General features: G+C 42.5%; 2 protein-coding genes across 4 annotated transcripts in view; one reads left to right on the plus strand and one right to left on the minus strand.

Moving 5' to 3' along the window:
• Positions 1–1409: 1409 nt before the first annotated feature.
• On the minus strand, positions 1410–7056 carry LOC134399753 (ankyrin repeat domain-containing protein 49-like). Of its 2 annotated transcripts, none has more exons than XM_063127849.1 (3): positions 6970–7056; positions 3777–4199; positions 1410–1921 (listed from the first exon to the last, which is right to left on the minus strand). In XM_063127849.1, the coding sequence occupies exons 2-3, from the start codon at positions 4035–4037 to the stop codon at positions 1460–1462; spliced, it is 723 nt and encodes a 240-aa protein (XP_062983919.1). In that variant the 5' UTR covers positions 4038–4199; positions 6970–7056; the 3' UTR covers positions 1410–1459. The 2 variants fall into 2 exon arrangements, with proteins under 2 accessions (XP_062983919.1, XP_062983918.1); XM_063127848.1 differs by lacking the exon at positions 6970–7056 and adding an exon at positions 6337–6420.
• A 197-nt stretch (positions 7057–7253) lies between these two features.
• The window catches only part of MRE11 (MRE11 homolog, double strand break repair nuclease), a 39905-nt gene continuing 31139 nt past the window's right edge, over positions 7254–16019 (plus strand). Inside the window, exons 1-5 of one of the 2 annotated variants that reach the window (XM_063127133.1) lie at positions 7254–7370; positions 9865–9987; positions 12756–12894; positions 13552–13712; positions 14988–15075. In XM_063127133.1, the coding sequence (XP_062983203.1) occupies positions 9968–9987; positions 12756–12894; positions 13552–13712; positions 14988–15075 (408 nt within the window). In that variant the 5' untranslated portion in view covers positions 7254–7370; positions 9865–9967. The remainder of the gene's footprint in view (positions 7371–9864; positions 9988–12755; positions 12895–13551; positions 13713–14987; positions 15076–16019) is intronic. The other variant, XM_063127134.1, reaches the window with a different exon arrangement.

Raw genomic sequence — 16019 nt, forward strand, 5'->3', positions numbered from 1 at the left:
CATTTCAGACACTGTAATTTCCAACTAAGAACATTCTCCAATTTCATTGCAGAAACAGACAGGTATGCCATTTCATGCACTACAAATTCACACCATGCATGCAAATGATAATCCATGAGCTTGTACCCAGTTTCTTCCTTGTACAAGCCCCTATGATTTATAGGGTGGGGGGAGCAATATGCGTGAATCAGCCTGGTGCCCTCTAGATATTTTGGACTTTTAACTTCCATCAGCCCCAGCCAGCATGGCCAATTGTTAGGAATCTTGGGAGTTGTAGTCCAAAACAAATGGAGTGTGCCAGGTTGGGGAAAGGTGGTGTAGATCTTTTGACAACACACATTGTATACACTTTTTTTTTTGCCCAAGCTCATATCTTATTGAAGTATTATGTGAACCAGCTCTAAGAGTATTCAGGACTGGTAACTCAACATATATAAATGACTTCAGACTACTGGTCATATTATTAATGAATGACACCAAAGGGCTCACAAATGTCATTTTGTATATGAGAACATAAAAAAGGAAAGTAACGATACATACAAACTAGGGTACGACTAAGTAAAGCAAGCCCTGGAATCTCATAGTACTTGCGTCTTTGGATCACGCCAGCCGTAATGTTTGGTGCTGTGCAAATTACCTTTGAGAAAGCTACCACTGTCAAATGCCTACATATAGCAGCATTATACAAGGATTTTTTTTTTTTGCAAGAGCCGAATCTATGAGCAGAATCTAGCAAGGATCTAGAATCCTGTTTATAGATCCATCTAAAGTAAATAATATACTCCCAACTTAACATTTCCAAGTGTAGGCATTCATTTGTGACTAAAAAGCAAAATGAGAGCACAAGATGTTAGGTTTTGAAGGTAAGCAGGTCATTTGAGACAGATATACCATACTGCACCAGAGTAGGCCTTTGAAATCTGACCATCACATTGCACTATTGATTTCAGGTTAGCGATGTTTGTAACAGCTGAGAAGATGCCATTATCCACTGTTGAGAAGCAGCTGCTAACCTCAGTACTGGCAAAAGGCTGTATGTTTAGGCAGTTTGTCTCCCATGTTCCTTTCTGTTCAAGCATGTCTGTCAGTCACCAATTAGCTCTCATTAAATTTCCATCGTTTTGAAAAGAAGAACCAGCCAATGTTTGGAGCAATGTCAATTGTACTAGTGTACGCACCTGTGATGTTTTGGGTGAAAATTTCTTGTAGTCATGCCATGGGATACTTACAATTCCTCCAATGTTTTTCAAGTAAAAGTGGAATGTTTCACAAGTATAAGGGTAGTGTAATTTAATTTATAAAAATAATGACCTCGTAACAAAATGAGACCTCATTTCAGCATCTCATAGAGAAAAGCTATGCCGAGAAGTGGGGTTGAAAGCACCAAATTTGAGTGTAATAACGAAGTGTAATTTTTTTTTACCAAGGCCCAGTTTCAACATTCAAATGTTCACAATTCCTAAGAATCTGACACAGAATTTGTGCAATTTTCAACAATTTCAAACAGATAGTGATATATATCAGTCCTTCGAGCGATATCGTATCCCGTTTCGTCCAAGTTGTTTTTGAGGTTTGGCTTCAAATAGCGATTCATGAGCAAGAGTTCAAGGGTTTCCTTGCTCTCCCTGTTTCCTGCTGCAAGGTGCAGGGGAGTCAGCAAGCCATTGGTCTGAGCATTGATATCCGCACCATGCTGAAGCAAGAACGAGGCTATCTTTGTGTTGTTCCACTTACAGGCACTGTGCAGTGGGGTCCAGCTATCCACTGTCAATGCATGAACATCTGCGCCGCGGGCAATCAGCTCTCGTACAACTTCTAAGTGTCCACTATAGGCAGCACGGTGGAGAGGGGTATATTGGTCTTCATCTTGGACATTTACTGGAACAAGATTTTGAGACAAGAGCCTTTGTACCGTGTTAAGCTGTGAGGGAGAAAAAGAGACAAATCCATTATAGCAAGCCAACTAACTAGATACATTACTTTTAGGTGGAGTGCAATGTACAGGGAGAGAGCCTTTTCAGTGGTGGCCCCCCAATTATGGAATGATCTCCCCGCCGAGGCTCACTTGGCGCCAACGTTGTTATCTTTTTGGCGCCAGCTCAAGACTTTTCTCTTCTCCCAGGCAGTTAACAACATATGCTGAGTTTTTAACTGACCCCAGAATAGTTGTTTAAATGCATATTGTTGTTTTTATGCTTTTGATAGTTTTAAATTTTTATATTTGTTTTTAATGTTCACTGTTTTCAACCTTTGTAAACCGCCCAGAGAGCTTTAGCTATGGGGCGGTATATAAATGTAATAAATAAATAAATACAGTGTGGTGAGTTTGGATACTGAAGACCCAGGCCACAAATCCCGCTCAGCTATAAAGTTCATTTCCTCCCAGCCTAAGTGAACACAATGTTTGTTTATTTTTACATTTTTATCCCACCTAGAGAAGTGAAGGGCTGGGAAAAATAAACCCAGAAAAGATGGGGTAGGGGGAGAACATTTTTTTCAACCCCATTCCCCCTCCCCCAGATTTTTGGGAAATTCAAGAAAAAACAGGTTTCCACTTATCTCCAATCCCACTTTTCCCCAAAGGGCAATATACTTGGTGGCCCAAAGTTAACAGTAAACTTCATGGCTGAGCAGGATTTGAGCCCAGGTCTTCCCCAGTCCTAGTCCGACACTCTAAACACTACAACATCCTGGCTCACCACTGTGCAAGAGTTGGTGCAAGGATAAAATGACGTCACACTGAAGCCTATTATACCAGGCAATACAGTGTTTTCATTACGGTGCACAGAAAACGCCAAGACAAAATGTATCATGTATTCTGTATTTTTAATTCTGTTGTAATCTGCTTTGTGAAGGGATTTATCCTGAAAAGTGGGCTATAAATCTATTAAATAATGTTGGTCTTGACTTGTATGCACAACCTTCAAATGTAGTATTGTTGCTGTTATTTTGATGATGGACATTTAAAGCAAGGAGTATAGAGATCAAATCCCCCTTCAAACTCTAGGTAAGATCAGGCAAGACAGAGGCTGCATTTGGACAACACAATAGTCAATGATAGGTTAATAGTCAATTCCACGGTTGATTATCAAGGGGGTACTCCCCACACGACATGATTATAATCAACTGTGGTGTGGATTAAGGCCAATGTCAAACTGACTATGTGTTTGATTGACACATCTCCCACCCTCTCTCCCCCTTCAGTCCTCCCACTGGTATCCCATCAGCCATTGCAAGTTCTGCTAGCTGGAAAAGAGCGGCAGCTGCCGCTTTGTTTGCTCTCGCCAGGGACTCTGTAGTCACTGAAAATAACCAACTGTGTGCGACAAAATAGTCAACAGTGCCTACAACATAACCAGCATTGTTCAAATAATCAACTCTGCACAGCGTTGGTTATTTCAGCCGAATAACCAACCATGGTGTGAAAAAGTCCTGACAGTCAACACAATGAACCACCATTGATTATTTAACCCACTGTTGGTTATCGTGTCGTCTGAACCCAGTCCGAGTGGTCAGTCTGCGCATCAGTGGGACCTGCCACTAGCACAACAGGAACAAAGAGTTCCTGAAACAACCTTTAAACATGTAGAAATGCTCATTTCTGGAACAGGGCTGAGTGTTTCTGGAAGTGCTAGTTCCTGTTGTAGTAGCGGCAGGTCCTGTTGGCTCAATGGAATTAATGGAGGCACAGTGGCAGTGCAAGGTACTGCCTAGTGACACTGAGCTTATTAGGACAGTATTCACATCCCCAATTATGAACATCCCAATTGACATACCCTATTTTTTTCAGCTGCCCAAAGCAGAAGTTTGTCTGGGTTGCTTTCTAGCTTTTTCTCTTGAGCTTGGTACCATTCCTCTGTTTTTTCTTCCTGATCTTCCTCATCGGAGTCTCCAGACCAAAGACTTTGTGTTCCAGTGGGGATTAGATGTCTGTGGGTTTCCAACAACTCAAGCTGATTAAAGCTCTCAGCAAAGTCCTTATAATCTTTTGGCTCCTCCTCTGTGTTCTTTTCAGCAGATTTGCCACTGTCGTTCATTTTGCAGACTTGGACACTCAAGCCGCAAATAAGGAGAAATATTTCCACTTCTCTTTCTAGCTCATTTCAATTCCTGATAATTCGTCAGTAGAGTTTGCAAACACACAAAAACTGCTAACAAAAGCTGAAGAATAGTAGAGGCGGCAGCAATATCATGACAACCTTTAGTGGGGGAAATAAGAATGTGTTAATACAGTGACAAGGACAAAACAGGACAGAGTTTCTGCATCTTTAATAGTTGCGTAGAATTGGGTGGGGTGGGGTGGAACAGGTAGTACAGATTGTGAAACAGGTTTTAGGAAGACCTTCCGCTCTCAATCTTGGTATATATCAAAGGCTTATGCCTCCCATAAAAGGTCAGATAAGATGAATAGGTATTGTATAAGTAACACATTTTATGGCATCACACAAAGCACAGACATTTCAAGGGTGTCATACAGGAGAAGTCTGTGGTGATCCTGTGGCCCTCAGGGACAAACTTAGGCTAGAAGGAATTCTTCTCCTCCCTTTCCAATATTATTGTGATTACCACTAGTGATTTATGCCCTATCTTTTTATATTACCAAACTACACAAGAAAGCTTAGAAAGCTATCAGTATAAGATAAAATACAGCCTAAAACCACAACAAAACACAAAGCAACTTATAACATCAAAAAATGCATAACATCAGAATCCCACACAAGGCTGTTTGCATAAAATAACCTTCGCCAGCAGTCTAAAGGTAGACATCAAGGAGACGAGGCATAATTCTCTTAGGAAGCTGTTCCAAACCACAGGTAGCTTACACCTTTTCTCAGAAAGTAGGAAGACTCAAAGGATGGTCTCTGAAGAGAAGCAAATATGCTGACTTTCTTATAGACTAATCTGAAGAAGATCCCTAGAAGTTTTTACTTTTAAAGCCAACGCTACATGAAAGAAATATACCAAGGCCAGGATATGATCAGCTGATAAGCAGAGAATCTTGGCCAGGGGTCCACACATTTTGACTTAGCATAGTTTCCAGTAGCCAGCAAGGCTCAGCTTTCTCATTCCATGCTCTAAAGCAAACAACTCTTTGTGTCTGCTGCCCATGGAGTGATTTTTGCAGGGGGGAAACAGATTCTTTTCATTTCTGCAACCCCTACCCTCCAACGCATGTTTGACAATGCTACGTCCCAGCACCAGATGGAGACTGGTTACATTTTGCAAGACACAATTTCTGTCTGCCTACGTTGCCAGCAGCTTTTAAAATATGTTATTCTTTTAGCAGGGTGTATTGGAAACTTTTTCTGGTGGATGCAAGGATTACCTTTCTGATCACCATTTACAACCTTACTGCTATACTAAAAGCTCTCAGCCTGGCATGTACTTTCAGATCACGAGGCTTTGGGTATCTTCAGAACCATCTGCATTCTGAAATACTCAAAAGTCAATTTTCTATAGCAGGGATGTTGAACCTCTGGCCCACCTCGGGTCCCAATCTGAACCTCTGGGGTACCCCAGGTGACCATGCCACCTTTCCCCTGACCCCACTCCTTTCCCTCTGACTGCCAATCATCAGGCAGCTTCCCAGCTGTTGTACAATTCCCTCCCTCCGCCCCACCCCATCATTCTAAAAAACTGAAATAATTAAGGTGTAGTAACCGGCAGTGTTTTAGTATTATCACAATAATACTATAAGAACAGCAGCAGCAGGTGTACACTTGCATAACTCAATAGGAGAGCACCTGCTTTGCATGCAGAAGGTTCCAAGTTCAGTTTCCAGCATACCCAGCTGGAGCTGCAAATGACCAGTCTGAAAGCCGCAGGTCAATACAGAGAGACAATACTAAGCTAGATGGACCAATGGTCTGACTTGATATAAAGCAGCTTCCTATGTCCCTGTTACTTGCTCTACTACATCATCCCTCTGCATAGAGGTCTGTAGCTTAGCGGCAGAGCACCTGCTTTGCACGCAGAATATCACAGGTTTAATCTCCTGCATCTCTAATAAGACCTATGAAAGTCTTCTGTCTGAAACCCTGGAGAGTTGTTACCAGGCAGAATCCCATCATCCCCCAGCCAGCACAGCCAATAGTGGGGAGTAATGGGAGTTGTAGTCTATTACATCAGACGCTTTTCACAGGTTATAGCTTAGTGAACTGAGTAGGCTCCTTCTCTCTGAATAAACACACACTGGATTGGGCTCCAGATGGATGTGAATGTCTTACATCAGCCTTCCCCAACCTGATGGCCTCCAGAGAACAGCCTTTCTATTTGCTTTCCTTTGGACTTTTGAACCACACCTGGCTACTCTTACATCCAGTCTCCTTCACCTACTTGCTGTCATTTCTGCCATAGCCCAGCCTACATCCTTAGGCAGAGCTGCAACATTTTCTCCGTGGCTTGAGCAAGGCAAGGCTCTTTTCCATCCTCCGGCCTGGAGTTACAAAAACCATCTAATAATAGTATGCAGCCTTCCCCAACCTGGTGCCCTCCAGATGTGCTGGACTGCAACCCAGCGTGGATGGCATTACAATGCGTTTGGGCTCAGTGCCTGGAAAGCTTCCAAGATGAATATCTACACCTATAAAAAATAAAAAAGCCAAACCCTTACGAGCATCACCATAACCATCATCATTGCTCAAAGCTTTCTCACGAAGGCTTTGGGGTGTGATCTTCACGTCGCTCAGTTATTCCAAAGCCAGTAGTAGCAGCATCCTGCAAACCCTACCGCGTCTCCTTTGCTGAAGTTGCAGGTCCACGATCAATTCTCCAAATGAACCCATGTAATACAATACAATGCATCACGTTTTCAAAAACTCTTTTTGCAGCATTGCAAGCGGCACTTGATGGACAGATGCTCCCATGTCAGGCAAGAGACCCGGATGAAACCTGCTCCTCTCGAGAGCCCTCCCAGCTCCGCTCTAAGTGGGGAAGGGGCAAACCCCGCCTCCCCGGCTTCTCCCTCACCTCATCTTCAGGCAAGGGGCGGGCCCAAGAAGTGACCGGCAGCACCCCCAGCAAGCCTTGTTTCTCTCCAGCCGAGCAGACTTCCGGCCTTCTTCGGCCCTCCTCTCACTCTCCCCGGATGTGGCCGCGACTGCGCAATGGGAATGGGCTGCAGTTCTTGAGCCGACTGGAACGGGGGGGGGGGGGGAATGAGAAGATGGGCGGGAGTTCCGGCAGTTATCGCGAGAAAAACCCTCTGGCGCCTACTCTTCCACCGGTGCGCGCGAGGGGGTGTGGCCATCCTTCTTCCGCGGCTGCTGCTATGGAAACCGAAAGTGTGGCGTGGCTTGACGGTTCGCGGTAGGCCTGAGGTGTAAGGAGGTGAGAAGGCGGGAAGGGAAGCGCTGTCCAAAGGTCCACCGGTAAGAAATGACGGTCCGGCCCACTGGGACAGAGACGGCCGAGTTAAAGCTTTATTATTACTATAATTAGTTACTACATTATTGTTAAAGCCGTTCTTCCAAAACCGTGTGCGTTGCAACGAAGACAGTAATTAAGGGCTCAATCCTATGCATGTTGAGGCAGGGGGAAAGCCCTACAACTCCCAGCATGGCTGCCTGGGGAACGCTGTAAGGACTCCCCCCCCCCCCGTCTAAATATGCATAGGATTGCGCCTTAAAGGGCTCTCATATGAAGTCCCCACAAACAGGAGGCTGCCTGCAATGTTTCTGCATGAGTCATTGCTCTACCTATGCCTGCTGCTAAATAAGCGTCTGGCTACAAAAGCTGCACACTTTTGTGAAATTTTGGGTTGTCCCTAATAAAGGTATTGGTCAAAAGTGGGGTGTTTTTAGGGGGCGGGGGGAGGTCTTTTTAAAATAATAATAGTAATTAATATTATTATTATTATTATTTATATAGCACCATCAATGTACATGGTGCTGTACAGAGTAAAACAGTAAATAGCAAGACCCTGCCCCATAGGCTTACATTCTAATAAAATCATAATAAAACAATAGGGAGGGGAAGAGAATGCAAACAGGCACAGGGTAGGGTAAACAGGCACTGGGTAGGGTAAAACTAACAGTATAAAGTCAGAACAAAATCAAGTTTTAAAAGCTTTAGGAAAAAGAAAAGTTTTTAGCTGAGCTTTAAAAGCTGCGGTTGAACTTGTAGTTCTCAAATGTTCTGGAAGAGCGTTCCAGGCATAAGGGGCAGCAGAAGAAAATGGACGAAGCCGAGCAAGGGAAGTAGAGACCCTTGGGCAGGCGAGAAACATGGCATCAGAGGAGCGAAGAGCACGAGCGGGGCAATAGTGTGAGATGAGATTATGAGATTATTTCTTACCCACCTCTCCCTCTGGATCGAGGAGGGGAACAACATTAAATACAACAATACAAAAAAACTGGTTAAAAGAGCGTATAAAACCAATATGATATTAAAATAGCAATCACAACATCTTAAAATTCTTAGGTTTAAAATTCATTGGGGTAGGCCTGCCGGAACAGATTAGTCTTTATGGCTATCTTAAAACTCAGAGTATTGAGCTATTATATTTAAATGTCATTCCATTAGGCGTAATGTCATGAGATAAATCTGATCATTTCCCCTCACCAAGGTTGCAGCAGAATTATCTATCCACCGAGGAGGTTGGCCACAGTGTCTCTGCATGGGGGGGGGTCTTCTCAGTAGTGGTTCCTCAGTTGTGGAATGCTCTCCCCAAGAGTGCTGCAAAAGGAATACCCTGAAATCAACCTAGTAGCAAGACCCAGAGCAAAGCAATGAGCCTATATACAACAACCATCCAAAGCAATCTTTGCCTCTGTGCTATTTCTCTTCTGTATCTTCGCTAGACAAGCTGTTTTGCCCATTTAGCTGAGGCATCAGGGAGAGGGAGGAAAGGAAGCTGGGGATATGGCATAAGCCATTCCCTTCCCTCCAAGGTTGCTTTTGCTACCATAGGGAGGCAGCCGGCTGGCTTTGAGGTGTAGGAGGAAGGGACAAGGAGCCCCAACCTCAGATCCAGAAATCTGAACTAACCTCCCCCCCGCCCCGTCCCCCAGACTCTTTCTACGGGCCATAGGATTGCTCTCTCTGAAACAGTGATTTTTAGCCTGATTTTTATCTAAATTGCCTTGGAAATTTTTATCAAATAGTGTTAAAAATATTTCTCCAATAAATAAACTTGCTTCACTCATGCATCCTTCAAGATAAGTCTCTCATTCAATTGGGATAATTCAGCCATTGGGATTGTTCAATAACTCTTATTCCAAGAACTCTGTAGAATTGTTCATCCACAGAGGTTGCCCATTACATGATTCATTGCTCCTACCATAGTTCCTCCTGAAAGAGTATTCAGATTTTCGCTTGGCTTAATAACCAAACTCGTTATTTGGTTGCTACTCAACCAACTCGGAATAGATGTAGGTGTCTCTGTGTGTGTTATTTTGCAGAACGTGAAAGCTGCCGCCGCCTGCAAATTCTCAAAGGAAAGTGAAAGAACCTACCACTTCCGTTTCTATGGAAAAGTTATAGGGAAAAAGGGGTGATTTCTCTCCTGCCTATCTTGCTGCTGCCTCCTGCAAAAATAAAATAAAAATGAATCCCTCCCTTAAAGTCTTTGTGGAGGAAAGACGGGGGTTTCTTTCCTTTCCTGTTCGAATTTTTCAGGAGAAACAGGCAGCGACAGCAGTGTGGCACTGCTGGTGCTTTCTGCAAAAGAGAAATAGTGATAAAAGGCTGAGATCACGATTATCCTTGAATTACCTTAGACATGCATGCTGTTTGTTTTTATTGATTTTCTGTGAGTCTGTTGAACGGAAAAGCAATTTGTAAATGAAAACATATATTAACTCAACACTTTGGCCACAAGATTTGTCGTACTACTGTTTTCCTCTCTTGGATCATTTCTCCTAGGTCCTGACTCTGAATCTGTTTTTTGATCTCTTGGCATTTGACAATATAGCAGAGCTCTCTCCTGAGACACTCTGTGGATTTGTGAGCTGTTGAGATTGCAAAGATGAGTCATGGCACTTCCATGTAAGTTTACCCACCCTCACTATTTTATCTCCTTTTGGGTGCAAATGGGAATCACCTGTTTCAGTCTGGATGAAATCAAGTAGTTGTGGTTTCTTTATAGGTCTATGTCGCCCTTCCAGTTCTTCATATTGTGAACTTTAGCTATTGGGTGGTATAGAACTGTAATAAATAAATAAATAAATAAAATATTTATTTATTTTTATTTATTTATTTTATTTATTGCATTTTTATAGCAATAGCCGAAGCTCCCTGGGCAGTTCACAAGTTTGTGTTCATGGTTGGTGTAAGGGATTCCTTCTTAAAAGCAAGAAATACTAGCTGAATATAAGTGATGCCAAAGAGAATCTTTCCTTGAGATCTTGTAAACCAGCAATACTCAAAGTCTGTGCTGCGAGAGAATTGCAAGTGTGCTGTAAGAAATTATATAATTGATTTTGTTCTGACTTTATACTGTTAGTTTTACCCTACCCAGTGCCTGTTTACCCTACCCTGTGCCTGTTTGCATTCTCTTCCCCTCCTTATTGTTTTATTATGGTTTTATTAGAATGTAAGCCTATGCGGCAGGGTCTTGCTATTTACTGTTTTACTCTGTACAGCACCATGTACATTGGTGGTGCTATATAAATTAATAATAATAATAATAATAATAATAATAATTAAAAGTTCCTGTCAGGTACACAGCAGCTGTCCGCTGTGTGTCTGCATAATTCACTGCTTTCTTCCAGTTTATTTTTGCTGGGAATGGACAGTTCTGCTTCTTCTGCATTTGGTGTAATTGGATTGTTCCAAAGCAACCTCCTCTTCCTGTATCTCCATAGTGGCTCCAAAATTTGTAATTGCTTCTCTCCAGTCACAGTGTAATCCTTGGGTTCACACAACACACTAACCACCCCAGAGTGGATTGTTGTTGAAACATGGCTTCTTGTGTTGTTTGAACACAGCTCATTTTCTGCAGTGTGGGTTATGTTGCCTGAACACAGTGATTTTTCCACAGGGTGGATTATCGTGTTGTTGGAATGCAGTGCATTTTCCACAGAGTTCCTTGTTAACCATCCAGTGTTGCTTGTTCAAGAAAAATAAACCACACTGCATAGTTAACAAGACACACTGTGGAAAACGCACTGTGTTCAAACAACATGATAACCCATGGTGGGTTAGCATATTGTATGAACCTCTCTTTCATGCCATGCCTGGCTTCTGCTTAGCTCCTATTGCGAGGCACTTTTACTAGAAGAGAGTATTTTGCCTATTTTACCTTTAGTATATAAAACTTGTTCCGATAACCTTGAAGGACTTTTGTTTCAGGCACGGGGAGGGAAACTTGATGAAGAAAATCTATGATATATCTAATCAATTACTTGCTGCTGCAGTATTGTAAAGTTCTTTGCACTAATTTACAAATTTCTGGCCTGCCTCTTGTCAGAGCAGGAGTAGAGTAGGAGTAGAGTAAGTACACAGAATCAGTGGATTTTTCATCTGCAATATGTTGCCTGTTGCTTTCTGGGCAAACTTGAAGGTGCTGGTAATTACTTTCAGAAATGGCTGAACCCAACATATGCCTTTCTTACGTAATTATATACAAAATTATATCCATGTTACATACAACATATCCTGGCAGTTTACAGTGATAAAATTACAATGAAAATATAAATTATAACTAAAACAATTGTACAATATAATGAGCAATCATGAATTAAAAATCCTAAGGACAGGTATCATAGATCAGCAAATGCCAAGGTGAATTAAAATGTTTTCAACCTATTCCTAAACTGGAACAGGGTTAGCACATGTTTTAATTCTGGGTGGTGAGGTGAGGATATTCCAGAGAGTGGGCGCTACCACAGAAAAGGGCCTCTTCCTCGTTGTTGCCAGATGAATGTCTGTGTATGTGACACAACCAGGAGGGCCTGTGATGAAAACTACAGCAGTTTGGCAGGTCTATATGGGAGAAGGCATCATCTCAGATATTCTGGTCCCAAGTTGTTTTGGGGCTTTATAGGTTAATACCAAAACCTTAAACTTGTCTGGATAGCAAATTGGCAACCAGTTGCTGTTCTGTCAACAATAGATTTATTTGGAAGTACCTAGGTACATCATACATCAATGCTGGATTCTGCATTAACTGCAGCTTCTGGATCATGTATAAGGCCAGGCCTACATCTCTTTATTACATTTATATTCTACCCTTCCTCCAGAGACCTCAGGACAGCATTCATGCTGCTTCTGCCCCATTTTATGCTCACAAAATTCTGGTGAGATAGGAGGATAGGCCAAAGGAAAGTGACTTTTACTCACCCAAGGTCATCCTTTGTAGTACTTTGAACCTGGGTTTTTCAGTAGGACATTCTAACTGCTATTCCACGTACACTGCTCTAGGGCTTTCTTGAGAGTAAGATCTCCTTGAATTCACTGGGACTTCCTTCGAAGGAAGCATGCGTAGGATTGAGTTGTACAACCCGGTATATGCCCAACTTTTCACAGTGGAACATTACATTGGTGCGATGTAGAACAAGACAGCGTTCATGGCCTGCAGAAGTATAGTGGAAGGGGCTGTGAATAGCTCTATCCACTTTAAGCTCCTTTTGTGCTTTGCACGAAGACCGTGCTAATGTTTGCTTGCATAGAATTTTGTGAATCCCATGAAATGCATGAGGCTGTATATTTGTAGCGCTGAAGGAATGCAAGCTATGACTGAAAAATAGTGCTGAAAACGTAGATGATATAGTTACTATGTTCTCTCAATCCACCCCACTCCCCGTTCACTTTAGGGATGAAGAAGAAAACGACACATTTAAAATTTTAGTTGCGACTGACATCCATCTTGGGTATTTGGAAAAGGATGCTGCACGCGGAAATGATACATTCGTAACCTTCGATGAAATCTTGAAGCTTGCTCAAGATAATGAGGCAAGCTGGTTTAATATCACTTAGCAAAATTAGCATTATGATACCAGATGTTTCCTAGAAATGGCTATTTTTAGTGTGCTGACAAAACTTCTTGCGTTTCACATCGATTACTGGTTTGTTGACATATGTAGTGTTGAGTGGGCAGAACCATCCTGAATGGCTTCTGGTATTAGCGAAGATTGGGGTAGTCATGAAGGATTACACATTCTGGATATCATTTAATTGGTTTCAGAGATGTGCAGCAATGCTGCAAATGTTCAAAATAATTAAGGCCCATCTTTAGTTTTTTCAAGTTTCAGTTTAACATGTACTTATATTTTATTTTTTCAACATTGAATAGTACTCATTGGGCACTTTAATATGCTTTCTTTAAAAAAGATAGCTGCAAATTCTTTGATAAACGTGCCTTCTTTTATGTTCTTTGTACTTCCAGTTCGGCTAAAACCCATTTAGGGTAGCCATGAATCAAATTTGTATTTGTACTTCCAAGTTCTCAATCAAAGGACTTTCTCGAAACTGTTTAATACTGGGAAAGCAAGGTTAATTTTTAGCACTTGGGTTTTGTTCGGAAGTAATTTAAAGCCTTTCTGAGAGTTGTGTATGTTTAGCATTAAATACAAAAGACCATTTTAAGGGACATTTCTTTTCTTTCTATAGGTGGATTTTATTTTATTAGGAGGAGATCTCTTTCATGAAAACAAGCCCTCCCGGAAAACATTATACACTTGCTTAGAATTATTAAGGAAATACTGTATGGGTGACCACCCTGTACAGTTTGAGATTCTGAGTGACCAGTCAGTTAACTTTGGTTTTAGCAAGTAAGTATCTTTACTGTAAAGCTGAATGTGTTATTTATAAAAACATTTTTTAATAGAGTTGGATCTAAAATGACCCTTCAACCAACAGTGGTGCAGTTAAGAACATAGAAGTTCCATGCTGGATCAGACCAAGGGTCCATCTAGTCCAACACTCTGTTCACACAGCGGCCAACCAGCTGTCGGCCAGGGATGAAAAGTCGGATATGGTGCAACAGCACCCTCCCACCCATGTTCCCCAGCAACTGGTGCACACAGGCGTACTGCCTCGGATACTGGAGATGGCACACAGGGCTAGTAGCCATTGATAGCCTTCTCCTCCAGGAATTTATCCAACCCCCTTTTAAAGCCATCCAAATTGGTGCCCATCACTACATCTTGTGGTAGTGAGTTCCATAATTTAACTATGCGCTGTGTCCAGGATCTCCCACCAATCAGCTTCTTGGGATTCTAGTATTTTGAGAGAAGGAGAAAAATGTCTCCCTATCTATATTCTCCATACCATTCATAATTTTGTTCACCTCTATCATGTCTCCCCTTAGCCTCCTTTTTTCCAAGCTAAACAATCCCCGTTGATGTAACCTTCCTTCATAGGGGAGATACTCCAGCCCCTTAATCATTTTAGTTGCCCTATAATATCCTTTTTTAGGTGTGGTGACCAGAACTGTACACAGTATTCTAAGTGTGGTCGCACCATAGATTTGTATAAAGGCAGTATGATACTGGCCGTTTTATTCCCAATTCCTTTTCTTACAATGCCTGACATGGAGATAGTAATACTAGATTCTGGACGTAATGGTGTAATAAAGCTTCTCTCTTTAGATGGTAGGATGCATTACTACAAAATTTGGGGATCCTCCTGCTTGCTCTGCTGACTGGGCTTGTGGACACCTGCTGTGAAGGCATCACTGTCTGCAAATGGAGGCGCTCCTTCTGTTTGCGGAAAGGGCTGAGATCCTTTGAAGCTCCAGGTGGAAGGATGCTGGAAAGTTATTTTTGCCAATCTCCCCTGCCCACATGATTTGAACAGTTCCCCAACCCTCTGGAGCAGCTTTTTAGGAGGCTGCAAGGGAAAGGAGGAATCAGCTAAACTTGCCTCTCCACCTTCATCCAGTGGGAGCATCCTGAATGCAACCTATAGTGTTTAAATAGAATATGAACACTTCCATGGTCTTTCATATAGGATTTAGTTTCATGTAGGAAACAATGTGATGAGTCGTCATATTTCTGTCCACCAATAACTTCTATAGAGTTCTTAAACTTTGCTCTCCTGTTCAGGTTTCCCTGGGTGAACTACCAAGATGGAAATCTCAACATTTCTATTCCAGTTTTCAGTATTCATGGCAACCATGATGATCCCACAGGGGTAAGGATGTTATAGGAGAAAAGAGGACTGGCTATCTATATATATAAAACGCTTAGGTATGTTTCCGTAAAGGCTTCAGCTGATACAGGTTGCTAAGCAACAGTAACAACATGTAACGTCAGCTGATACAGGTTGCTAAGCCCCTGGCCTGACTCCTTTGGGCTTTCCAAGGTATTCCTACCCCCCTTTCTGCCTCTTCACTTCCCCCCCCCCTCCCCACGAAGGGGGCAGCGCCACGGTCTGGAGCATGAGCGAGGCACGGGTGGGAAGCCGCTCGCCTGCTGCGAGCTGAGGCCCCGGCCTAATCTCGTGAGCTGGGCAGGCAGCCCAAGGCTGACAGGAACCCTGGGGAGAGGGGGACACCTGCTCCCCCTCCCCCTGACCTCCCTGCCCCCCTGGTCTGCCAGACGGCGCTGTATCGGCAGCCTCCAAGCAGCCTGCACCCCCGCGATGATATTTAATTAATAAACTTTAAGATATGCTACAACGGCGTATGTTACGCCAGGTACAGCTAGTATTAATTAGATATGCTGATAAACCCTCAGAATCTAGCAGACTTTTACACGTAGATGCTTAGTGATATTGAGTATGTGTTTGTAGCATTGTGTTCTAGATAAACTGCACTCTTGTTTCATTTATGAAAAGGCTTTGGTGGATTACTTTGTTAATCAGAAACAGCTGCACTCAAATTTTTAAATGATTTTTGGTTACTAGGAAAGCACACACTCATTACATGAGATAGAAAATACATTTGATGGAGCCATATAATTCAGTTCCTTTATTAGCATAGGGTAAATCATGATTTCCTAATGGCAACAGGTGTATTTATCATGCAATTTATTTAGTTTAGGGAGCAATCCTGTGGCCTCTAGGCAGCATCTGAGGGGCCATAGGATATTCGGATTCCTGGATCCAAGATCAAAGCCAGATTCCAGCTGGACATC

The sequence above is a fragment of the Elgaria multicarinata genome, chromosome 5 (genome assembly GCF_023053635.1).
Source record: "Elgaria multicarinata webbii isolate HBS135686 ecotype San Diego chromosome 5, rElgMul1.1.pri, whole genome shotgun sequence".
In the NCBI taxonomy this organism is placed as follows: Eukaryota; Metazoa; Chordata; class Lepidosauria; order Squamata; family Anguidae; genus Elgaria; species Elgaria multicarinata.

What these genes read in the sequence shown, in the direction of transcription:
- LOC134399753 (XM_063127849.1), bottom strand. Translation starts at nt 4,037, where the DNA reads ATGAACGACAGTGGCAAATCTGCTGAAAAGAACACAGAGGAGGAGCCA. An exon ending in GGGCAGCTGAAAAAAATAGG is followed by an intron (nt 1,922 to 3,776) that starts GTATGTCAATTG and finishes TCTCCCTCACAG; the next exon opens with CTTAACACGGTACAAAGGCT.